General features: G+C 58.1%; 1 protein-coding gene across 1 annotated transcript in view; it reads left to right on the top strand.

Moving 5' to 3' along the window:
* ITIH5 (inter-alpha-trypsin inhibitor heavy chain 5) overlaps positions 1-20,959 on the top strand; it is a 60,691-nt gene extending 39,732 nt beyond the window's left edge. The window contains exons 8-14 of the mRNA XM_039871035.1: positions 9,981-10,149; positions 11,799-12,108; positions 13,176-13,717; positions 15,782-15,835; positions 16,938-17,054; positions 18,703-19,080; positions 20,011-20,959. Coding sequence (XP_039726969.1) covers positions 9,981-10,149; positions 11,799-12,108; positions 13,176-13,717; positions 15,782-15,835; positions 16,938-17,054; positions 18,703-19,080; positions 20,011-20,327 — 1,887 coding nt within the window. The 3' untranslated portion in view covers positions 20,328-20,959. The remainder of the gene's footprint in view (positions 1-9,980; positions 10,150-11,798; positions 12,109-13,175; positions 13,718-15,781; positions 15,836-16,937; positions 17,055-18,702; positions 19,081-20,010) is intronic.
* Positions 20,960-24,480: the final 3,521 nt, after the last annotated feature.

Genomic DNA, 24,480 nt, shown 5'->3' with positions numbered 1-24,480 from the left:
CAGGTGTAGGTAACCTCCAGCCTTCGCACAGTCGGGGTGGCGATCAGTTGTCCTTAGGCGCGGAGCGGGGGACCCTGAATGCTCCTTGGAGGCGGGATGGTCGAGTCAGTCTTCGGGAACTTTCGGAAGGTGGTCAAGCAGGTGGGAAGGGAAGCGGGAGGGACGGTAGCACGTGCAGAAGCGTGGAGGCCGGAGAAGGGTGCGTCCAAGAACAGCGTCGTTCTTCAATGACTGACTGAGGACCTTAGCGTTTTGCTGGGGAAAGGAACGTGGGACAATCCCACGTCGGTCCTTGAAGGCGGGATACGGTTTTCTTGGCAGGAAAAGAGGGGGCGAGTTCTCGGTTGGGGATAAACATGAAGAAAGGCTTGCAACGAGGGACTGTGTCGCTGCCGGAGGTTCTGGTAATATTCTGTGCTGGATAACCTGAAACCCTCCTGATATGAGCGTTTAGAGAGATGCGCCAATTGTGACACGCGTTTTAAGTGCATGGCTGAGCCGGGAAGCACGCGGAGAGAGCCACAGATTGTGAGCGTGCGGAGGGGACAGGCGAGCACCCAGCTAGACAGTTCCCCCGGGAGAGGAGCCTGAGGGTTCAGTGCCCACGGGGAAATGGGGCTGGGCGCTTCACCCTCCGAGGGCGGAGGTGAGTCTGAGCCCTCGCATGAAGCCGGCCCCTTAGAAGGACTGTCCCCTCAGCGAAGGAGTGGGCAGGAGGAAACGCCCTCCGTCTCTGCTCTGAGCCCCGGCTCTCCAGCATCAGAAAGGGATGAGCGCCACGCAAATGAGAAAGAGAACATCATCGCAGGTCCTTCCCAGCCCCCGACACCTGGGTTCAGAGTCTCTCCCCTGCAGGAGCCAAACCTCGCTGGCCAGTCTCCCGGTGTCTCCAAGAGTGTGAGGCGTGGGGATGACTCACTCTCCCTCTGCGTGGAGGGCGACTTCCCTTCTTCTGAATACTTTCTTACCCGTACGACGCACAGGTACTGACAGGCTGCGTTATTTCTTTCTTAATCGTTCCGCTATTTGCTGTTCTGCTCACGGCCTCGCCATAGCTTTCTGTGATGTTCTTGATGGTTGTCAAGGCCCATCCCTGGGGTTTAGAGCGAGTGGCACAGGGAACAGGAATCATGAGAACTCATACGTAAGGGACAGCTGACTGGGTCAAAGGACAGCCAGAGAGTCAGATGCCAAACAACAAAAATAAACAAAAACAAAAAAACAGCGTAGAATGAAACCGGCAGGGCTCCAGAATCCAGACGAGTCTGAAGCTGAACTTGAGAATTCAGACCAGGCACTGAGGGCCAACAGCTCAGCCGTGCTGGTCAGCAGATGTGTCAGAGCGTGGGTGAAGGATGTCATTTGCAGAGGAGATCTGTAAGCTTGGGTGGGCTGCTCTTGGTTTACTTCCTATTAGAGCAGGAAACGTACCTGCAGATGGCCCCCTGGAGCCTACAGAAAAAGCTGGTAAGGGTAGGTTCTTGGCTAGAGTCTAGGATATGGGATCGACAGTGAGGGCAAATCCTGATAAGTACTAACCTCCCCAACATGAAGAGAAGTGAAAAAGAGATGAGCTATTTTGAGTCTTGAGCTATTTACACATCAAGTGTGAAAAGTGGATGTGCTTAATGCTTCCTAAAGAGAGAAAAAAGTGTTCGTGGCAAAGAGCTTTTGGAAAACTGGACAATGACATCATTAGGCAGACATTTTAATACATCCGTCAAACCCAAGTCAAAACATTAGGCAACGAACCTTAACGTTAGCCAGATGGGTAATGCGAGAGGGAGTTTGCTTCTCAAGTTAGAATAATGTTACCCAACCACAAAGCCTAAGGAAATCCAGTCAAGTTCACGTTGCAGAACATGCCCTAATATCCAAACCGATTCATAGACTTTATTTTGATTTATATAAATGGAAAATTTAGGATAGAAGCCATCGCATCTTCCAATATTTTTGAATAGTTCAATAAATGCTAACTATATAAAAAAATAGACTTTTTATTTTTTAGTTAAGGCTGAATTTAGCCAGAATTTAGTCTTTCACGAGCATTCTCTTTTAAAATCAACCCAGAAGTAATTAAATTGGTAGGTAGATCCAAACCTTTACAAAAAGATGCTTTTTCTCTAGCTTGGGAGAAACCACCATTTTATGATTTTAAACAGGTTGTATAAACATGTGTAAGTGGGTCCTCTTCAGAATCGGAGTTGAAATATGACCTGACACAGCATTGCATTGAATGGGCATTTGAAATCGGAATTCAAACAGTAAATGAAATTATAACAGCTTTAAGATAATACATTTTTAAATACAGGAGCCCTGTGATTTTGCTTAATTTAGGAAAAATACTCTTTATAATAGTATGAACATTACAACACGGAGGCCAAAGAAATAATATTTTCTTTATTTAAGTCCTTTATTTAAGTCCAAATTAATAGTTAGCATTTACTGAACTATTCAAAAATATTGGAAGATGCGATGGCTTCTATCCTAAATTTTCCATTTATATAAATCAAGCTTATTAGTTTTCGCTCTTTCGTCAAAAAGAACATTTTGACCAGTAGAGAAAGAGTTTCTTTCAACAAGATTCCTCAAATTTGACTGAGACACCTCTTTTGGATACTTTATTTCTTATATTATAGTTTAATTTTTTTTTAAGCTACAGAGAGATAGCTTTAAAAATCTAGCCCATCTGTTGCTAGATTTTTTTGTTGTCGTTGTTGCCATATCATGTAACAGTGATACAGACACAGATATATTACAGAGAAATGGTCTTTCTCACTCAATTTATCACCTGGCTCCAAAGTTGGGATTTTAAAAAGTCTGATTACTCGGTAGGTCTGCTATGATAAGATTTCAGAAAACTTTCCTTCAAATCATCGAGAGACTGGTAGGGTATAAATAGAAGGTTCTGCTACTGTTTACAGAGTAAGCTTTTATGGTCTTGAAATATCTTGATCTTAAAATACTCCCACTGAAGCGTGATCCACAGCCACGGACTGGCGGGTCGTGGCCACTCTGGCCTGAGCCGTGACCGGCGACCACAGCTCCAGGGCGACGAGGGGCAGCGTCACGTATGGGTGCCCGCGGGGTGTGCAGAGAGGTGCGGGGACGATGGGCGTCTCGCCCTCCTCGGTGTGGATTCAGACAGGTGGTTCACGTCGCGATGAGCATCTGATGTTGCAGACTGATGGAGTCGCGGGCTGTTTTTTGTTTCCTTCTGTCCCTTCAAATGAAACGCGTTCTGTGCCACCACCCAGGAGCGGGACGTCCCGGGCGCCGAGAGCCCCCTGCTCGCACGGGGAAGGGCTGCAGGTGGCGGGAGGACAACATAGGTATCCCCCCCGCCTTCCACCCACCGGGCCCCTCATCTCCACCCAGCGGGGAGAGCAGGAGGAGGCCGGCCAGGAGCCAGGTTCACGGGGCGGATCGCATTTCCCCGAGCGGTGCCAGGGCTCAGGGCTCAGGCTCTGTTCAGGGTCTTGATTTCATCGTTGCGTTATTTGAAGCTGTTCATCCGAGACGATTTTTCTCTCGGGTTCATGGAAAAGGACCAGTGTTTGAGAATGGAGCAAGCGACGGGGCCGCTGGTGAGAACGCGGGTGCTGCCCCCCCACCCCCGTACCCCCGAACTTGGCTTTCTTCGGTGAGGTCGTGGGCTCCCCTCACATTATGCTCAGCAACCCAGGGTTTGCAGTACAAAAGCCCTTTGTGCCAACGTTAGTTCCTTTCGAGTGTGGTCGGACGCCGATGCAGAAATATTTGAGAAAAGCTGCGTCCGACGGGTGCCCAGATGGAAGTGGCAGCCAGGACTGGGCAGGCGGCCGGGTCTCCCATGGGCTCCATGCACCTTCCACTCCGAGGGTCTCGTGACATAACACTCCTCTACTTACTTGGGGACCGTTTCGCAGTCACTGCTGGTAGTTAACACGGTGGGACGCTGTCCCCTGAGGCCAGTGCCAGGAGCCTGCCGCTGCTCAGGCTCAGTCTCGTAGGGAAGCGGGTGAGGACAGTGTACCTGGAGCCTCCCCGAGCCTCCCAGGGCCTGGCGCCACGAGGGGCAGAGGGAGCGAGGACTGGAGGGGGCCGCGTCTCTGGGGCCCAGCCCTGCCCCGTCCTGCAGATGCCCCCGGGAGACGGTGCGGTTCACTCTCCTGAAGATGCACGAGACCAGGGGTACCATGGCCAGCCCTGCCGAGTGGACGGAGAGCCTGAAACGGAGCGTTTGTTTTTATTTCTTTACATCCCGCCTTGTTCCTACAAGACTTTAAATAGACAGAGATCAAAAGACTTAATAAACCCAAAGCAGAGCTGGAATTCACTTCTGAGTCATTGCTTTCAAAGGAAATGCTTTTTCCTCCTTTTAACCCACGGAAAGGACATAGAAGGCGAGGAATTCCTCACCGTAAGATAGGTTCCAGCAGAGAGCAACCCGTGCTCTTCGTGATCGTCAACAGCCGGGATTCAAGGGCCTCGCCTGACGCCGCGTGCGGCCCACACACTTCACCACCCAGACAGGGTACGAAGTGGCCCTTCCCTCCGGTCACTTACGTTTGTGCCCCTTTTTACGTCCCTTCAGACCAGCCGTGATCTGAGTGTTGTAGGGATCCCTTCTGATTACTTACGGGGGCCCCGAGCTCCCAGAGTGCCCTCTCGGATGGGCAGGGAGGCTTGTCACCTGTGTATTGGTGCTTCCAGGAGGTGGCTGTACCCGCAGGGGACCCACTGGGCCTCTTGCTAGTTGTTCTGTGTATCTCCCCACATCAGCCCGGTTCTCGTCCCCACGGAGAGATGAACGAGGGAGGGAACTTGCCGGAAGCTATTCTTATGATCTCAAAGAGTGACTAACTTTACAACGTCGGATGTTTACCCTTACTCGGCAGACTCGTGCCCCCCATTATATTGATCTCCACTGGACTCTGTGCAGTATGTGTCATCATAAACCTGACAGGCTGATTTTACAAGATCACCGGGGAGACCAGTGCACAGACTCCTGTGGTCACCTGTTAGCAGGTCGATTTCGGGGCGACATTACTCTAGGTGGTGTATGTCCAGCGGGCTGGCCTCTTCCCAAAGTGCAAGGCCACTGGGGGGAGCTTTGGGGTGGGGGAGGAAGTCCGAGGGCCATGGCGTGCCGGAGCCCCGGAATCTTTCCCTTCGGGTCGGGTTAGTTGGAGAGGGCACTGGGGGTTCGGTGGGGACCGCCCCCGTCCACTGCCTGCCCTGGGGGAGTCTCCATCTACCGGCATGCGCTCCTGGGCTTGGGAGGGAGCTTCAGGGGTTGTGATCCCAAGCCCTCGTGGGATGTCCTTGGCCTTCAGGGTCGTTTGGGCTTCCCACCAGCTTGCAGTTCACACACCCTGCCTTTTTGGGCTTCCTCTGATCTTTCTGGAATGTGCTTACACTGTTTGCTGGATCGTACTCTTGGAAAAAGTTTGACTTGGTGTCAGTTAATCCTACGCATTATAAACACACCGCAGAAGCGTCAGCGTAAGCCCCTCGCGTTTATGTGTAATCACCTTCTGCTCGCCTTGTAAGTCACTGCAGAACGCCCATCTAAGGAGCCCAGCCAGGAGCCCATGAAGGGTTAATGGACGGTGGTGGCTGCAAGCCTCAGTGGCAGCTTCTGCTCGGGCCCCTTGGGACAAGGGGTGGGAGGCCATCCAGAGGCTCTAATGTAACTGGGAACGCAGCGGCGGAGCCCGTTGGCCTGCCTCCTCTTGGTTCATGTGAGGTGAAGTCGCAGCTGTGGCCTTACAAGGCCCTAAGAAACCTGCAGTGTGCGAGCTCAGGGGAGGAGGGAGGAGAGGCCTCAACAAGTGTCCCACAGCAGAATATCCATCACGATGGGGGAAAGCATCCGCGAAGGAGCCAGGCGGCCCCCTTGGGGTCTTTGGCACATATTTAAGGACCCTGAAGGACGCCAGCCCCTAAATGACACTCCTCGGACGAGTGTGCCCTGTCTGGGTCTGCACCCTTGGGTTCTGGCCAGCTCAGCCCCAAAGAGCGGTAGGGAATCTCCAAGTGCCTGCCTTCGAGCCGGGCTCCCCGTCGCGTGGTGTCAGGTGGTCCTGTCATCTCATGGCCAAGGACCTTCAGGCTTTCCAGGGACTGACGCCGAGCCCATCTGATGCTCGCGCTGGGTCGTGCTGGCTCTGAACGGAAGGAAGGGGGTGGGCAAAGCGTCGCCAGCTCCCAGGCATCGACGCTTGGCGCACTGCGCCCAGGTCCGTTTACTGCCATTTATCAGGTGGGCTGGTGTTTGCATGAACACTCGGTCAGCTCTGTGCTTCGTGTGCTGTCAGGCTCAGTGCCACTCGTCTGAGGTGCTCGAGGACAGGGCCGTGTCTCCCTTCCTTTGCGTCCACTCAGTGGAATTCCACTTCTCTCTCGTTCGCTCACTCAGCAGAGAATCCCTGAGAACCTGCGGTGTGTGAAAGGCCACGTCGGGGGCGGGGGGAAGGGCAAGGGGACAGCTGTCTCGGGAGCTCCCCGTCTCACGTGACACACTGTTTCTTCACCACGCACTCGGGAAGCACGCTCGGGCGTCTGTCGCGTGGCCAGTCACTGGTGGGTGTTAAAGGAAGGGCGACCAAACGGGAAAAGCTCCCGGGCTCGGAAGCGTGGAGCTGAGTCGGGCGGACAAGCCAAGGCACAAATATGCAGCCACGGTCTTTGCGTACGTGGCCTGGAGGGAGGCAAGAAGGTGCGTCCCGCTCAGCGACGCCTACATCCAGAGCCGAGGTGGCCGTCTCGAGGCCAGGGGGGTTTTGTGAGTTTTCTTTGTTTCTTTATTCTGATCTTTTAAAATATGAATATTTTTTGTTTTAAGAAAAAAAAATATCGATTGCTTATGTAGTGCAGAGGTGGTCCGAGCCCAGATCACCATCACAAGGACGTTTAGGAAGAGAAGGGTTTGCAAAAAGGGGCCGGTCGGCCAGGACCTGGACGTGAAGTTTGGGCGGGCAGGGGGGCCGTGAGGCTCTTGGGGGCGTGACCAGGATTGGGGGGCGTGAGGCTCCGGGAGGGGGAGCAGGAAGGAGGTACGGTAGCACAGCCTGGACCCCCCGGTGGTGGAGACGCCATCCTCTAGGACAGAGAGCAGCAGAGCGGGAAAGGTCTGGGGCGAAGGCAAAGCTTCGCGTCTTCCGCACGTCCCCTCTGAGGGCCCGTGGCATGTGCGGGGGGACGTGGCTGGCAGGTTGGTCTGGGTCTCACGAACGCGGTGAGCTCTGGAGATCGGAGTGGAAGTCGGCCACGCGATAACGGGGGGTGCCGACCCACCGAGGGGGTGTGCGGTGTGAGGGGGGCGGCCTGAGGAGGAGGCGCTGGAGCACGGGGTGCGGGTCAGAGGGAAGGCATCCAGGGGCACCCAGGGGGGTGCCGGAGAAGCGGGGCGAGCAGGGCTTGGAGGAGGAGGGGACCGGCCTCGTGGCCAGCAGCCCGCAGGCCCTCAGACTGGCTTCCAGGCAGGGCTGGCAGATTCTGGGTGCGGATTCTGCTTATTTTCCACAAAATCCTCAGAAACATTTCCTGGGGGTGGGAGGCGGGGCTGAGAGAGCACAGGAAACTCGGTGGCAGGTGAGTCTGTCCTCTGAGCAGCCAGGTGTGGTGGGGTGAAGGGAGGGGCGGAGGTTAAGGGGGTCCTCGGACCCCGAAGGACAGTAAGCCTCGCCAGTGCCATTCTTTCCTTGTGGAGGAAATGGCGGGGGGCAGGGCTGTTGGGGGCGGGGTGACCCCTGCAGGACGAGAGGATGGATTTAACGAAACGGGTTCGTTGTTCTCGGTCCTGCAAGGGTGTTATAGGAAATGAATCATGAATTGCGGCCAGAAACGAAGTGAAAGCAACAGAACCAAACAGCCCGTCGGCTCGCAGGGACCTGGAGGGGACCCCAGAGGAGCCGCTCGTCAGCAGGGCTGTGCAGGCGCGCTCAGCCCCGCAGTCTGCTGGTCAAGTGGCACCTTAGGGTGCGACTTCCCGGGTGTCACCCGGGCCCTGTGGGCACGACGCTTAACCCCGTCCTTCCTGGCCACCTCTCCTGGAGGCCGGGGCTGTCCACGTCCCTGTACGCCGGGCGCGTCGTGGGGATGCAGTGGGTCTGTCGCCTGTGTGTGAGGGGCGCTGGCTCTCGGCATGATCCGCGGGAAGAAGGGGGCTCCCCGGGGGCCGCGAGCCGCCGGCGTCACCGCCCCTGTGCGCCTGACGATGCCGTTCAGCACCACGGCTTTCTCGGCCCGCGAACGAGGAGCTGGGGGAGGCCGAGGCAGAGCGGCTTCGTGCGGCCGACCCCGCGGGGAGATCGCTCGGTGGACGTCTGTCTGCTCAGGCGAGAAACTCGGCGCACTCTGACTTTGCCGAAGGGATGCAGCGTGCCGGCTTAGAGGGAGACACGGCCACGTTTGTTTGTTTTCTAGAGTAGGCTTCGACTCTCCCGTGGGACTCGAGGGTCGGCCCTGGGGTGATAGAGTGGGCGCTGAGGCAGAGATCGAAGGGCGAGACCGAGAGGGGAGGAGGGACCCTTCGGAAAGGAGCGAGGCCCCGCGGCCGGCCGTCTGGCGCAGGCCTGGGGGTGCGGCGTGGGGACCAGTGCTGGCTGAGGTCTGCAAAGGCCAGCGGCCGTCGAAGCTGGGAGAACACGGACAGGATGTGTTCAGGGCGACGGTTCTTTTGCACCCCTCTTTCTGCAGCCACTTCTGCAGACTTTCCCGGCGCCCTAACTCTGCCGCCCCCACCCGCCGGCGAGAGCAGGCACCTGTGTGGCTCGCCATGCGCCTGGCCCTGCTGTGGACACTCACCGCACGGTGACTGAGTTAATCCTCGTGATGGCCTGAGAGCTGGCACGGCTACAGTCCTACTTTTTTACAGATGGAGCGACTTAGGGACAGTGATGGGACGTGCCGCCCAGGGCCACGCAGAGAGTAGGGGACGGATCCGGGTCACGCCCGGACCGCCCGCCCCGAAGTCCGTGCTCTCAGTGGCTGCAGAAGGTGCCGGGTGTCGCTCGCCTCACGGGCCGGTCTCCGTCCGCGTCCGACGGCGCCGCCTGTCAGAGGAGATGGTGACAGCGCTTTCTCACGACGTGTGGTCGGCCGCTTGGAAACGCTTGTCCAGGCTTCTGCTTCCAGCCGCCTGTGGTCTTGTCTTCTTTCCACGGGGCTGGCCTCTTCCCCACGCCCCTCGTCCACCCAGCGTCTCCGGACCCGCCCGGCTCAGCTGGTTGCTCTGCGCGGACCAGCTCCCTCAGCCTCTTCGCTGCATTTCAGACGGTCACGTTACCCAGTCCCCTTCAAATGTCGCTCCAGCCCGCGTTTTTCCCACGCTTTTGAAGGTTCCCGTGGTAGTTACTCTTTGCACTTTTAATCCGCTAATTCGTGAAATGCCATTCGCTACCTCCACCAGCCATTCATTCACCCGACTTCTCTCCAGCACCTCCTGTATGTGGGGAGCTTGCCACTCACGGGGCGACGTGAGAATGAGTGGAACCTGCCTAGAGAGAGTCACAGGATGGTAAGAGGGAGAGATGCAAAGCCGATGATCAGTGCTGGGCAAGATGCACGTGTAATCCGAGCGAACTAGCCCGGAGGAGAAGAGGGAGGGGCTCGAGAACGGAGTGCAGCAGCCAGGTCTCAAAGGCCGACCGTGGGGATGCCGGTGAAAAACGGGGCCCAGGCAATGGGAAGAACGTTCCAGGGCATGAGGGTAGCAGGTGTGAGGACAGCGAGGCCCGACCTACGATGTTTCCCACCAGCAGCGTGTGATGCTTCATGTATTAAACACCCTTCGGTGTCGCCTACAACATCGTAACATATCTCTGCCAGTTTTTCTCAGTGAGGCGATGCAGTCCCTTGACGCGTATCCAATGCCATTTACATGTAGCCCTTAATTTGATCCCCGGGAATGGGCCCGGTGTGCAGTCTCCAAGCCGGGGGACGCATGGGTTCATGCAGCCGGAGGTGACCGGTCCGGTTCTGTGTTTGCCTAGACCAAAGACGCCCTGTTCACCATCCTCCATGACCTTCGGCCCCAAGACCACTTCAGCATCATTGGGTTTTCCAACCGGATCAAAGTGTGGAAGGACCATTTGGTGGCAGTTACCCCCGACAGCATCAGAGACGGCAAGGTGTACATTCACCACATGTCACCCACCGGAGGTAAATACGGGTCCTCTTTCCACGGAGCCTTGATGAGACGTGAGGCGAGCAGCTCGTCTGCTACCAGGAGGCGAGGATTTGAATGCGGAGGCTGTCGCAGGCAGGGAGATAATGCTGCGGGCTTTCTCAGAAGCTAGTGTTTCTCCGAACCCCGATGCTGTAGATTCTCGTCTTCCGGGCTCTGGACCCAGATGGCGAAGTCAGTTATGGGGGAAAACCCGATAGGCCTTGGAGCCCTTCCAGATTTATCTCAGGGGCCCGGAACAATGCAGCTGTTTCTGTAAATCGTTTTGGGGGTGGGGAATTACAGCCAAATGGACGAGCCGGTGTTTCGTGTGCTTGAATCTCAGCCCCTTGGGAAGCAGCAGGTGGCACGGCCGTGCTGGACCCCTGTCCCCGTGGCAGGATGGAACAGTGAGCAGAGCAGGACTCTCGGGGCCCTGGGGGGGCGCCGTGGATGCACCTGCGCTGGGAGGGTGTTGGGCTCCGGATCTTTGCACACTCGGCTCAGCTCTGGTGCCCAGGTAGGCGTGCACAGGACGGACGGGCCGTAAAGAACTCGTAAGGAAACTGGAGCGCCAGGACCCTGAGCTGAGGACCCGGCCGTGCTCGGTGGAGGCCCCTCAGCTCAGGGCCGGGGTCCTGTTCTGACTGTACCCCTGTCCTAGTCCAAGGACACGTGACGGACGCCGGCATGTTCAGCCGGACTGCGCCTGACGCCTCCTCGCCCCCTTCAAGGCCCTTTGCCGAGGCTCCACCTCTGAGTGAGCTGGGCTCGGTTATTCTGCTTCGGTCACCCCCTTCCGTCTCCCTCCAGCGGAGACTTCCATCTTCCATCTTCGAGGTCTTCATCCTTTCCTATCCAAGTCAGGGCTCTGATTTCCCAGGCGAATTGCGTTTCGAACTTGATCTTGCTTGGCCCGAACTTTGATTGACAATGGGATTTCCTGCCAGTCTCCACAGCTGCGTCACACGGGTGGACGGGAGAAACAATAGATTAAGCTTAGCATCGTATCACAGCGACGCTCTGCGGCCGGAAGTGGACGGGCTGTAAAGACCCTCTGGGAGGACGCTTCCCTCCACCGTCGTGCGCCCCCGGCCCTGCCATGCCGCGAACGTCAGTTAAGTCGACTTGGTCTTAATGGCCCTTTGCACACGTAGACTCTTGCGTGTGTCGGGGGACGGAGCTGTAGCACATGGGCGACGTGTCCCGTGTTCTTTTGGGGTCCACGCTGGAGAAACCTGATTGGTCTCCTTTGTTTTTTTTCTCAGCCTTTCGTTCTCAACCTCTGCAGGTGACGGAAAACCCACCTGCTCCCTTTAAGGTGTCGTAATGTCTGCAGCACGATTCAGAAGCCAGGTGGCCAGCTCCACCCTCCTCTACTCATTCAATCTCTCTAGGCCTCCGTTTCCTCCTCTGTAAAATGGGGATAGTAACGGAGTTGGTATCAGGATGAAGCGAGTTAAAATTCTGAAAGTACGTAGCAAGCACTCGCCCAGGCCGTGCCGCCTGAGTCACCCCCGCGAGCGTAGGGGGCCCTTCCCCGCCACGGGTCACTCCCGCGGATGCCTCTCGGCCATGCGCAGACCGCAGCCGGGTTAGGGAGGCCGGGCAAGGGCGTGAGCTGTCCCGTTCTGCTGTCCCCCAGGCACAGACATCAACGGGGCCCTGCAGACGGCCATCCGGCTGCTCAGCAGCTACGTGGCCCACAACGACATCGAAGACCGCAGCGTGTCCCTCATCGTCTTCCTGACGGACGGGAAGCCCACGGTCGGGGAGACCAGCACCGCCAGGATCCTCAACAACACCAAGGCGGCCGCCCGCGGCCGGGTCTGCATCTTCACCATCGGCATCGGGCATGACGTGGACTTCAGGCTGCTGGAGAAGCTGTCGCTGGAGAACTGTGGCCTCACCCGGCGGGTTCACGAGGAGGGCGACGCGGGCTCGCAGCTCATCGGGTTGGTCCGGCGGGACGGGGACGGCCGGCGGAGGGAGGAGGGGGGAGGGGGATGGGGGAGGGGAGGGGGCGGCCTCAAGGAGGGTGGAGTGAGGGGGGAGAGGGGAGGCCGGCGGAGCGGGGAGGGTTGGGTTTCGTGAGAGACTCAGAAAGGAGGATGGTTTGGCACACCTTAACCCCGCGTCTGCTGGAAGTGACCATGACACATGACGCTGGGCAACGTCACAGTGGGCTTTGAAACCAGGCGCGGCTGCCAATCCTGGTCCTGCTTTGTGGCGTTAGGCAGGATTTTAAGGTTCCTGGTCTACAAAGCAAGGGACAGAATTTAATGAGAAAATCTGCGTGAAGTGTGGGCAGGGTGGCCGTCATCTGCTGGGGGTTCGGTGACTTCTTCCGGGTGTACCTTCCCCGTGGACATTTCAGGGGACTTTCTGAGATACGTACCCAAATTCCGCCCTGGGAGGTAGCTGGGAGCTGTAGCGTTATCTCCACGTTGAGCACTAGTTAAAATGATCATATTTTTGTTTGGAAGCAAAATCACCAGTTGACACTGGTCACTGCCATATTTTGAGGTGGCAAAAAACTGGAACATGCAGCTGGGCAGGCATGCGCCGGATTAAAAGTCAGTTATTATGAAAGAAGGCGAGACCAGGTCTGGGGAGACGGCGAGCCGTCCACCAAAATAGTTTCTGTTAATGTTCCGATTTTATAGAGGAAGAAACTGAAGTTCATAGAGGTTAAGCCATGTGCCCCCAGACACACGGCAAGGAAGTAGCTGAGATGGACGTCTGACCGCGCGTCCTGTGCTCTCTCGATCTTTGGAAAGGGGATTTTAATTGTCTCTTTACTCAGAAAGTAGCAACCGTGTGACATAATTAGGAGAATGGCTGATGCGCACAAATGCTGCCTCACACCAAAGCAGTGTCGACGTGAAGGTCCGATTCTCGAGTGGGACGTGCCCGTTCGAGCACATCCGCAGCATGCGCTCGGCCAGCTCTCCGCCCGCCAGCCCGCAGTTCCCTTGAGGACCTGTCCCCCCGACTCTCTCTCTCCGCCCTCCCACTGCAGGTTCTACGACGAGATCAGGACGCCCCTGCTGTCTGACATCCGCATCGCGTACCCTCCTCGCCTCGTGCAGCAAGCCACCAGAACCTTCTTCCCCAACTACTTCAACGGCTCCGAGATCATCATCGCCGGGAAGCTGGCGGACGGGCAGCTGGACCGACTGCGCGTGGAAGTCACGGCCAGCAACAGCAAGAAGTTTGTCGTACTGAAGACGGACGTGCCCGTGGAGCCGCAGAGGGCGGGCAGCGACGGCCCGGGAGGCGCCAGGCCCGAGGAGGCCGGCGAGGCGGGCCCCAACCACCTCGAGCGCCTCTGGAGCTACCTGACAGTGAGGGAGCTGCTGAGCTCCTGGCTGCAGAGCGGCGCCGGGCAGGAGAAGGAGCGGCTGAGGCAGAAGGCGCAGGCCCTGGCTGTGAACTCGCGCTTCCTCACCCCGTTCACCTCCATGAAGCTGACGAAGGCGCTGCCGACGAAGCGGCTGGAGGGCGCCTTCGGCGTGTCTGCCGTCACCGGGCCTGGCACCGCGGTGCAGAGCCTGCCGCCAGGTACGAGATGGAGCCCCCGCAAGGGGCCTAGGCCGTCCTTTCCGCCTCCTTTCCAGGCCAAGGTCATCCTCCCCCCCCCCGTGGCCTGCTCCGTTTTATTTTGTTGTAATCTTCACAAGCGGGGAGCCCGCACGCAGCTTCTGGCCTTCAGAGTGTGTGGGACTGTTGGTTGGTTTCGTTGCACCCTGTGGATTTCTGTAGGGCACTTAGAAAAGGCGGCAGCTGTGTCAGAAACGTTGCCTGCTGGCCGTCATCGGTCATCCGTCCCGCGTGGCTGACCCGTGCCAGGGGTCATGGGAAAGGAAGGAGCAAACGTTCTGTTCCGAAGCGCCTTTCTATACTTTTATGTCATTTTATGTGTGTGCTTGATTTTACCTTCCTGAGACCGTAGGTGAGGACCAAGTTCTGCATGCTTGAGAGAATTCACCCTTTGCGCCCCCACTGACCGCCCCGAAACGGCCGTTAGCGGCCTCGGCACCATTTTGGTGGGGGACTTAGTCACGACCACATCAGGCAAAGGAGAAGGCGTTGAACCAGAGCAGAGAATCGTGTTCTCTTTTTTTGTGTTATGTGTAACATTTTTATTAAATTCCTGTCAACTTCACGTCTCCTGAGAGGGGACCGATGTTAGCCCGGGGCCGCCAGATGCTGCCCTGTGTTTGCCTCATGCCCTAAATGCTGAGAAGCCCTGGGCAAGGCGCGCCCCAGCCTGCTGACCACCGCGAGGCCTGGGGCGGGCCTCTGGGCCTCTCCGAGCCTCTGTTCCCTCGCCTGCGAAATGTCGGTGACGACGACCCTCCCCAAGGGCTGTGGCGAGGATCAAATGAGCGGAGTGTGGCACATGCGAGCCCTCTCCCCTCTCCCCTCTCCTCAGAGGGACGTGGGACTAGAGACGGATCGAAAAGTCCAGACGCTGACGTGGAGCTTAAAAATGATGCGTTGGGATTTTTGTTGTTGTTGTTTTTTCTTTAGAAAGAGTGGAGCTCATCTTGGCCAAACTAGTACCAGTTTAGGGCCGATGAGAAGCGGGTCGCATGGCGTCATGAAACTGTCACGAGGAAAGAGCCAGCCAGTCGCTCAGAAGGGCCATTTGGAGTAGGATTTTTCTGACGCGTCGCCTAGTACTCAGGCCAACCTTCCTTTTCTTAAAGCTCGGCTGAGTTCTTCATTTTAATCTAGTTTTTTTTGAGTGTCTGTGGCAGCTGCCACTCACCCAGGCTCCTCCGAGCGGCTGTCCACACTGAGAAGCTGCCTGTCCTTTATGGGCCTCTGATTCGGCCCGGGGCCTGCTGGCCGGGGACAGTTAGTGACGTTGAGATACTTGGATCTTTAATTTCTGTGAGAGGCAGAGGAGCATGATCTTGTTCATGCAAACAATTTGAAATGAGATCCTAATTTGATTTTTGCAAATTAACTTACTTTTAGGTTATCCTTTAATTGGTTATTTATTTTTGCCTGCTGATTACACATAATAGCTTTAAACATGGGACCATACATATATATATGTATATAGTAACATATATATAATATATATATTATATGCAAAAAAGTAAAATTATATGTATATAATATATGTTATATATTATACCTTCCGCCCTGGGAAGGTATATATTATATACATATAATTTTACATTTTTGCATTTTTTTTTAATTGGCTTAACCACGTTTAGTGTACGGTTCAGCGGCGTTGAGCATATTCACACTGTCATGAAGCAGATCTCCACGACTCCCTCGTCTTGCAAATCTGAAGCTCTGGACCCGTTCGACAGGTCTCCCCTCCTCCCATAGCTATACCGCACGTCTGATGGAGTGTTTTCCTTTCTTACGTGCGCAGATATCACAGACAAGGAGAGTATTGTCTGATCAGTAAAAGAATGAAATAATCGAGCCTCCGCGTGTTACACCTTCCCTCGTGTGCTGTAAGGCCGACGTCCTTCTTTAACACAGATGGTGTTTTTAAGTTGCCACGAACATGCCTGAAAGCTGCATTTTCCTGATCTCAGCCCTCTTCTCTGCCCCCTCACTTCGATGAGTAACAGTGCTTCTCCCCCTTCTCCTTCCCAGGACCTGATCTCAAGAGACCATACGACCCACGAATCAAAGTCTCCAGAACATCAGGTAAAGACCAGAGCGTGGCCATGTGGGACTTGGGAGCTCAGAGGGTTAGAAAGGCCACCAGGATTCTCCCGAAGCCAGTTAAGATACCAGCTCACGAAAACACCACCAGCCGTGTGAGGCAGCTGTGAGATCCTGGGTCCCCCTTAAACCGTGACACGAACGGCGTGGGTAACGTGGCCACGAGGGGCCTGGCGGCAGCCCAGATCCGAGCAGGGGTGACAGACCCACGTCCTCACCACACTGGGTTTGCAAGACGCGAAGTACATGTGCTTCCAGCTCCTGGCGCCACACATCTCTGTGACGGGCACGTCGTAGAAAAATTATTTTTTTCATCCTTGGCTTTAGAGGGAAGAACAGATAAAAATACCGTAAAATGTTCTTTGGCCAGCTTCCTGGGATCATAACAAAAATCTGGAGGGAATAACAGCACCAAAGCTGGGTTGGGTTCTTAAAACGCACGCATCTGTGTAAGCGTGGCTGCTGGCGTGCTGGGCGCGCACGCCCGTAAAGCTGGGGGTGCCCTGGAGATGAGCCGCGGGGACCAGACACACGCAGTGTCCTGCGGGCAGAGGGCAGTTCCTCTGGACACACATGTGTGTCATGGATGCCTAAACCTTCCTCTTACGTTCAGCTGGCACCATGACTGTCTCCCATGCCAATCTCCGTGGCCCCTACTCTGGTCGTAGGATTGGATGGGTCCTTGTCCACGTCTGCACACTAGGGTAGTCGGAGGAAAAGGGACGATTGGGGCCGCCCGGGAACCTGAGGGGTGTGGGCCCGGTGCGGGGGGTGGCGTGGGAGCCCCTTTTTCTCCCTGTGCCCGCTTACCTCTCGGGGCTCAGTCGTCTGCGTTTGGCCGAGGTGTGTGCACGGAGCTCTGTAATCGAGTTTAGGGGGCCCGGTGCAGATACCTGCTTTGCCGGCTCTAACTGCTCAGCCGTGGCCAGACACTTCACCCAGTCGTCGCCGTCATTTAGACGGACGGTCAGGACGGCAGACAGGATAGAACAGGTCGTGTGACAACATAAATGCGCCACCCCGGGCGAGGCGCCTAGTCACCGTCTTCCTCTCTCTTCCTCTCCTGCTCATCCTGCGCCGGCAGCGGACGGGGACCCCCACTTCGTCGTGGATTTCCCCGCGAGCGGGCTCACCGTCTGCTTCAACATCGACGGGCAGCCGGGGGACATCCTCAGGCTGGTCTCGGACCACGCGGGCTCCGGTAGGTTCCGCCCCATGTCGTGGCCCCTGGGCACGGGCGAGGTCGGGGTCCTGCCCCTCTGTCTCTCGCCTTGTGGCCTTCGGTTCTGGACTTGGGAGCTTCTGTCTTGTACATCGGAGCTCGTGAGACTGGCTCTGCCGGCCCCGCCGGGCTGTGGTCGAGACTAGAGTGAAGGGTGGATAGGACGCTGTTTTGTGACTGCACAGCGCCGTGTGTAAATGCACGATGTGTCATGGTTACTACGTCTTTCCATTTGAAACCCGTGACGGGGGGATGTTCCTCACTCGTCTGCCTCGGCTGCTCGGCGGCTGAGATGTTAAGGCCGGATGTTAGTCACGCAGCTCCACGTGCAGGGAACATGGCTGTACGGGGGGCCTGGTCCCCTTCGTTCTGTAGAGAGATGGGCACATGAAAAGCTCCTCGAGTCGCAGACAGGTGACAGTACCTCAGGGACGGCCATGTGGACAGCCACACAGCCTGACTCTGAGCGCAGGCTTTGTGTTCTGGCGCTTCTCAGTTCTGAGAAAATGGGTTTCTTGGATGGCTAGGTGACAGGGGGTCCCGCGGCTGGTGACACGGGTGATGTAATTGTGTAATGTTTGCTCCTGGGTACCTTCCCACCAGGCCCTCCTGCGGGGCTTCCTGGCCCTAGAGCTAAGTCGCGACTTGTTTGTCACTCACAGGGCTCAGGAATGAGGAAAGGACCCCACTGTCCCCTCCCTGGAGTTACCCTCTCTCTGAGCTGCTCCGTCGTGTCCATGATGGGGAAGTCGTGGGAGATGCTCGGAGCCTCGGGGCGGGAGTCCCTGAACTGCCCTCGTTCTGGGGCTCCCCCTGTCCCCGGCCCCTGCCCCAGAGAAGGCAGTTTTCTCCTGCGCTGCCCAAGGAGTCGCTAGTCAGGGTTAGGGGAAGGTTATCCCCGAAGCAGAGAATACAGGAGAGAATCGTTCAGCAGTCGTGAGCCGTGCCTGAGCAGAGTGAACTGCGTGTGCCCGGCCGCCAGCCGCGCTCTGCCCTGGGCGCCTCACATCCAGGGGCTTGCTGGGACTAAGGGACCAGACCAGGAGAGGGTTGCTGCCGCTGCGCTCACGATGGCAAAGGAGAAATGAGTCGTTCTGCCGGCCGGCCATTGCGTGCCAACCTGTGGCCGCACACGGTCCTGCTAGGTTTCTGACCCCCGTTTTACAGATGGGGATGTTGAGGCTCTGTGTTTTAAAGCGACTTGTCCGGGGGTGCATAGCTAGAAAGGGGAAGGACCTGAGCTTGTGGACTCAACCTGGTTCTCGCCTCTGCGTGTACCGCGCGGTGGCATCACGGGGCCTGAGAATCATGATCGGTGATGACAGGTGGATGAGGAACATGTGTCTCTGTCCCTTCAGCCAGAACGAAGGAAATACTAGAATGAAGGCAAATGATCACGGACACCCTCGCTATGCAGTCGTGGCCCAGACCGACCTCCCCCCCCACTCCGAGGTGCCGGTCAGGCCTAGGGGAGAAGTCCACTCTTAGCACCGGGTGGCCTCTGCCTCCGAATCCCCGTGCTCGGTGCAACAGCCACCGAGATGAGGCCAGGGAAAGGAGGGAACTTGGAGCCCTTGGCGGGACGGTGGGAGCCGGTTCTAACCTCTGCTCTCTTCCCTGCCTCGAGGTGTGACGGTCAACGGGCAGCTGGTGGGGGCCCCCGCGCCCCCCGGCGGCCACAAGAAGCAGCGCACTTACTTCCAAACCATCACCGTCCTGGTCACTAAGCCCGCCAGGTCGTACCTGGAGGTCACGCCGCACAGGGTCATCTTGGACGGCGAGGACAGGCTGGTCCTCCCCTGCAACCAGAGTGCGGCGGTGGGGAGCCGGGGGCTGGAGCTGTCGGTGTCCGCCAACGCCAGCGTCACCGTCACCATCCAGGGCACCATCGCCTTCGTCATCCTCATTCACCTCTACAGAAAGCCAGCCGCCTACCAGCGAGACCACCTGGGCTTCTACGTCGCCAGCGGCAAAGGCCTGTCCGGCAGCTGCCACGGGCTGCTAGGTAGGCGGTCGCTCCCCACGACGGGGTCGGGGCGCAGGGGGCGCTTCTCTGGAGGGCAGGCTGCTCCTGCCCCATCCGTACTTGCCTGGGGGATTCCGTGCGAGTGTGGTCTGCACACTTCGTGACAAGCTGGTTCCTGCCACCCTTGACTTTCTGGAATAGGAATAAGCTTCCTAGGCTAATTGTCATGGATCTTCAGGGAAAGCGAGCAGGGAGATTGGGAGCAACCCTCTCCTGGTCTGGTCCCTCAGTCCCAGCAAGCCCCTGGGGAGGGCAGCCCATGGCGGCGCTGGGCGTTAGGCGGGCGTCCGTCACGACAGGACGGGCTGTGAGCCGCCGGCCGCGCTTTCTCCACGTGCAGCCTCGTGCGGGCCTGTGGCCACGTGGAGCCAGCGCTCGGGTTAGCAGGCAGGACTTCCTGGCCCTCGAGCGGGACGCATTGCTGTGGCCCCTGGCTGCCCGGCCGGACCTCCCGCACCCACAGCCGCAGACGGAGCTCCTTGGCCTGGGGAATTTGATCACATGTCTCGAGAGCGACCGGGACTGGCCGCTGGCCGCACGCTCAGCCCCGTCCCTCCCGACCTGGCGGGCGACTGGTCGTCCCTGTGAGCTGCGTGGTAGCTTCTGGTGCTAGCAGGTGGGCAGCTTCCAGCCGCGGAAGCCGCCACCTGTGAAATCCCGGTCCCTCCTCCCCGGTCCCCCAAGCCCAGGTCCTGTCGCCGGTGTTGGAGGAGGCGTGAGTGCCTTCGGGCGCGTCCAGCTAGGAGCGCTTTCCGCTGAAAGCCCGCCCGCCCGCTGCTGACGCTAATTACCCCTCCCGCTGGGGACCACGTGTGCATTTGCTGGTCTTCGCGGCCTAAACCGAAGTGACGTGTTTTGTTGCATGTGGCCTGCCCTTGACTGAGATCAACGCGTTTCTCGTCTATTTAGGTCAGTTCCTGAACCAGGAGGCCAGACTCACAGGGGCGCCGGCCCAGCTCAGCCCCAACTCTACGGGCCCCGCACCCCCCCAGGTGGGCGGGGCGTCTGCGGCCACCCTGCAGGTGGCAGGGCACCAGGTGCCGGTGGTCTGGAAGCAGAGGAGAATCTACAACGGGGAGGAGCAGGTGGATTGCTGGTTCGCCAAGAACGCCCGCCAGCTGCTCGACGGGGCCTTCGAGGATTACCTGGCGGCCCACCCGTTTGACTCTGAGACTGTGTTCGGCCTGGGGCGGCCCGGGGGACCCGCGCTGGCAGCCTTGACGTAAGGGCACAGGACGGGGAGCAGCCCTCGGGGACACCGCGGCCGGCACGTTGCTGTCGCCGGCCGGCCCCTGCCTCGCACCTTGGCAGCTAGCGGCCCCCGGGGCCTGTAGATCCGAGTCTGCTTGAGCGAGGGGCGGGTCGGGGAGCTGGAGAGACGGTTATTTCTTCGGCTTCCCCTCTCTCTGTACGATGGGGAAAGGTGGTGGCATCGCGTGGGCAGAGGCCGGCCGTCCTGGAAGGCCGGGAGCCCTTGTCCCCTGCGTGCCGGCGGCTCGTCCGTCCCACAGCAGGGCGGCTCTGCTCTCCCGGCGGAGGGGCCCACGCCGGGCACGCGGCTTCCCTCGTGAGGGCGCAGGCCTCGCCGTGCTGCCCCAGGCCGTGGGGGCCGGCCTCCGCCTCCGGGACCGTGGGGCGCAGCCCGGGCACGGGCCATGCTAGTACCACGTAGCCCTGACCGTCTTTGGAGAGGATTTTCTCCCGCCCTTGGAAGTTACTTTGCATTTGATCGAAAATAGAGAATCTGTATCCCAGCTACACGTGGCTTTTCAGTGGGCTCTGTAAACGCCTGACTTTGCCCGTAGCCTCCTGTGCATTCCAGCCAGCTAAGTGCTTTCAATAAACGGGACAGACCCCGCGAGTGTTTCTTGCTGGCCCGTTGGTGCCGGGGAGTCGGCCTGCGGAAAGATGGAGCTTTTGCTAGTGCTTGCCGGCCTTGGCTGTCACCGTGGCCTCCCTCCCTCACGGCCCTCACGGCCCTCTCGCTGGCGCTGAGCTGGGCTCTCACAGGACTGGGCCGGGCGGTGGGAACAGCACAGGCCGGCCGGTCAGCTGGCATGCGGGGATCAACGCGTGGGCTCGGCAGGAAGTGCGGGCGTGCCATGCACCCCGAGACGCACCCCCCGCGTCTCCAGCGGGCGCAGCCGGGAGATCGGGTGCCAGGACTTGGATAGACCTGGCCCAGGAGGGAAAGGTTCGAATCGGGGGGTGGGGGCTTCAGCAGTCAGAGGCCGTCGCTCTCCTCGCTGTGGGCCCCGTCCGGGCCGCCCGTGCACGTCACCGAGGGGCCGTGAGGCTGCCAGTGGCCTCGCCGCCACCTTCACTGCCATCTTGGCAGGTCTGGCTTTGGCTCGGTTCGGTCTTCTCAGGGCCCGATGCTCCCTGAGCGAGGGGGGTCCAGGGCGCAGCGGGACACGGGGCGCCGGAGCCCAACAGCAGGGAGAGAATGGCTTGGGTCAGAGGAACGGAAGGTCTGGGCAGGAGACCGGATGCGATAAAGGCCTCTACGCTGGCTGCATGGGCGGCGTCCCCCGTCGGGAGCGACTCCAGAGCAGGCTTTCACGGAACGTGGTCACACACTTGGCATGCGGAGGGACATGGGCCTAGGAGAGTGGTCTGTCCTGCCTCAGAGCCCCAGCCTCTCTCCACGGCGAAGTCCCCAGACGGTGGCCTGCTGGCTCTGTCGTTTCTGACTCCCGCCTTCCCAGACTAGCTGCCTGTGTTTGTGCCAGCTGTGTGAAGACAGCTGCGTAGACAGACAGATGCTCCCACATTTCCGAGCTCAGAGGTAGAGGCAGCGTGAGCCCCAGCCAGCCAGTGCCTGGCCAAGCTCCACGGGGACCTTCCTGTTACGTAACCTCGGTCACAGCTGTCCCTTGAGCCAGAGGCCAGCCGGCCGCTGTGTTAGCGCTTGGAGCCGTGGTTTGCGTCCCGGGTCCGGACCTCAGGGCTGCAGAGAGGAGGCTGCTCGCAGACCTCGCCCGTCGGCACTGCTTGTGCGAGAGCGGAGGAGACCGTCCGAGCTGCTGCCCGTCTCCTGCCCCGAAACGCCGCGGCCGCGTGTCGTACGGAGGGCCTTTCCGCGTGGTTGAGGAACGCAGCGTTTTCTGGTGGCCATGTGTGCTGTGAATAACAAGCTCCTTTAAACTCAGCGCAGAGGGAAGGGGAAGTCTCTCCCCAGGTGGGGAAACCGAGGCAGAGCGCAGCTGGGTGATTTTCCCCACACTGTATCAGAGGCTTAGAACGGGGCCAGGCCGAACCCCAGAATGCCTCCGGTCAGCTCTGAAGCAGTTGCGCCGTCTGGACAATCGCTTATTTCCCTTGAGAATTTGTGAATTGGGGCGGGGGGAGTAAGTAATGGAGAAAGAGATTTAGAAAGATGTTGCGGCCTGAGGAGGTAAAGCTCACGCGGTCATCGTGGCTGATGTTCGAGTCACGACGATGAGCAGCTGGGACCCTCAGAGTCCCTGTCCCTGCTCTCCCGTCCCCTCCCGCATCTAAAAACAGAAAGGCAGTGAGTCACCATCACGCTGGGCAGCTGTGTGCCCGCCGTGGGGCCTGGGGAAGCACAGACCCCATCACTGTCACCGCTGGGCAGGTGCGTGTCGGGGGCGGGAGGTGGCACGCAGTGGGATTAGTGTCCGTATGAGGAGAGACCCAGGAGAGGTGGCCTGGCCCCTCTCCACCCCTTGGGGTCACACTGAGAAGGCCATCCGCGAGGAAGGGATGAGAAAATAAACATGTATTGTTTCGGGCCTCAACCCACCGGCATTTTTGACACAGGAGCCTGGGCTAAGACACTGACTCAAAATAGGAGTGCCTTTCATTTCCTGAAGCTACGCGGAATGTGTACAGACAATGTCGTTACGGCTTTCGGAGGACTCTAGGGAGCAGAAGAACACGATCCAGCTAAAATAAACAGCAAAGAGCACAGCTAAGCAAATACTCGGAAATGCGACTTTACATATTTATTTTCGTTTGTTTCAAATAATAAGCAGGGTAGGAGATAGTTCGCATTCGAGAGACATTTTTCTTAAACCGAAATCTGCAGGAGAATGAGGTCTGAAAACAAACAATACGTTGGCATATTTACGTTTTGAGGAAAAGCGTGATTCAGGCAACAGAGAGTGAACCTTCATGAGGCTAATTGCATGGCTCGTTTGTGGGAATTTCTGAATTACATAAAAATATATGTAAATGGAATAGTGAGTGACACCGGAAGAAGAATATTAAAGCACAGGTTACAGAACAGCCAGTTTGCAGCGGCCATTCCTAATCGTTCATAGAACTGCCACATAGAGTGTGTCACACCTCTCGGTCCCCTATTTTCTGGGACCCTGGCACCCCGAAGCTTCGGTCACCTTCTTGTCGGGTCACTCGTTTGCACACCTGGCCATCGCTTGCTCCGAACTTCTGGGTTCGGGCGTCCCCAGCTCCGGTCCTGCCGGATCTCATGCAGATTCCCACGGAACTGTGTTGAGTTCCGAATGGAGCAGCACCTGGTTGGAACCAAACCAGATGCAAAGCACGAGTGAGCTGTCACCGGGCAGCTGGGTCAGAAACAAGCAGACGCCCAACCTGCAAGGCGCACAGTCAGCCTCTCCGGGCTTCGGCTTCTTCCTCTACAAAACGGGGCCACCAGGTGAGATAACGTCTCAGATCGTCGCCTTTATCTGCTGCCTGCAGATGGAGATTCTGCCTGAACTTCCAAGGAACAAACGCAAAATGATCCCCTCGGTGACCCCAGCCCGTGCTCCAGAGCCACGGTCCAGAGGAAGACAAAACTCATGCGTCCGTGGGGTTCACTGCTTAGAGCAGTGAAGGCGGCCCCATAAGAAGCCCCGTAAGAAAGCTGGGCAGACGGTGGACTCCTGAGCCCAGAGCAGGCGCAGGGGCGAAGGGCCCATTTCTGAGCGGAATGCATCGAGCTGCCAGGAGGAAGGGCGTGAAGAGAGACCGTCACGCAAAATCTGGCTTCTGGGAGGCGGAGCAGCTGGGGGCCTCGTCCGAGCCGAAGTGGTCTCCTTACTCTGTCCAGCTTCAAAGCGTGCCCGGGAGATCTGGGGCTACTGAGAAGCCACGACGGGTGGCACTCGGCGGAATCCCGATCTGTCCCCATTGCCTGCCTTCTTCGCAGTCGTTGGCGGGTGTGGAAAGTCCCCGGGGACGGTCCAGGGCCAGCCCCTCAGCAGGGCTCCTGCCGGCCTTTGGCACAGCCCAAGGAGCATGAGCCTCAGTGGGCAGTGAACTCTCCAGCTTTCCAGACCAGCTCACCCCGCAGCTCGCCACAGGGATTCGTGTCCTCTTTCTCTGAGATCCCTCGCTGCCTCCGTCTCGTCCCCAAGTGGCTGCACCCCCCCCTTCCAGGCGCAGCTCTGT

Source organism: Pteropus medius, unplaced genomic scaffold (genome assembly GCF_902729225.1).
Source record: "Pteropus medius unplaced genomic scaffold, Ma_sr-lr_union100, whole genome shotgun sequence".
Taxonomy (NCBI): domain Eukaryota; kingdom Metazoa; phylum Chordata; class Mammalia; order Chiroptera; family Pteropodidae; genus Pteropus; species Pteropus medius.
This window is presented reverse-complemented; position numbering and strand designations above follow the sequence as displayed.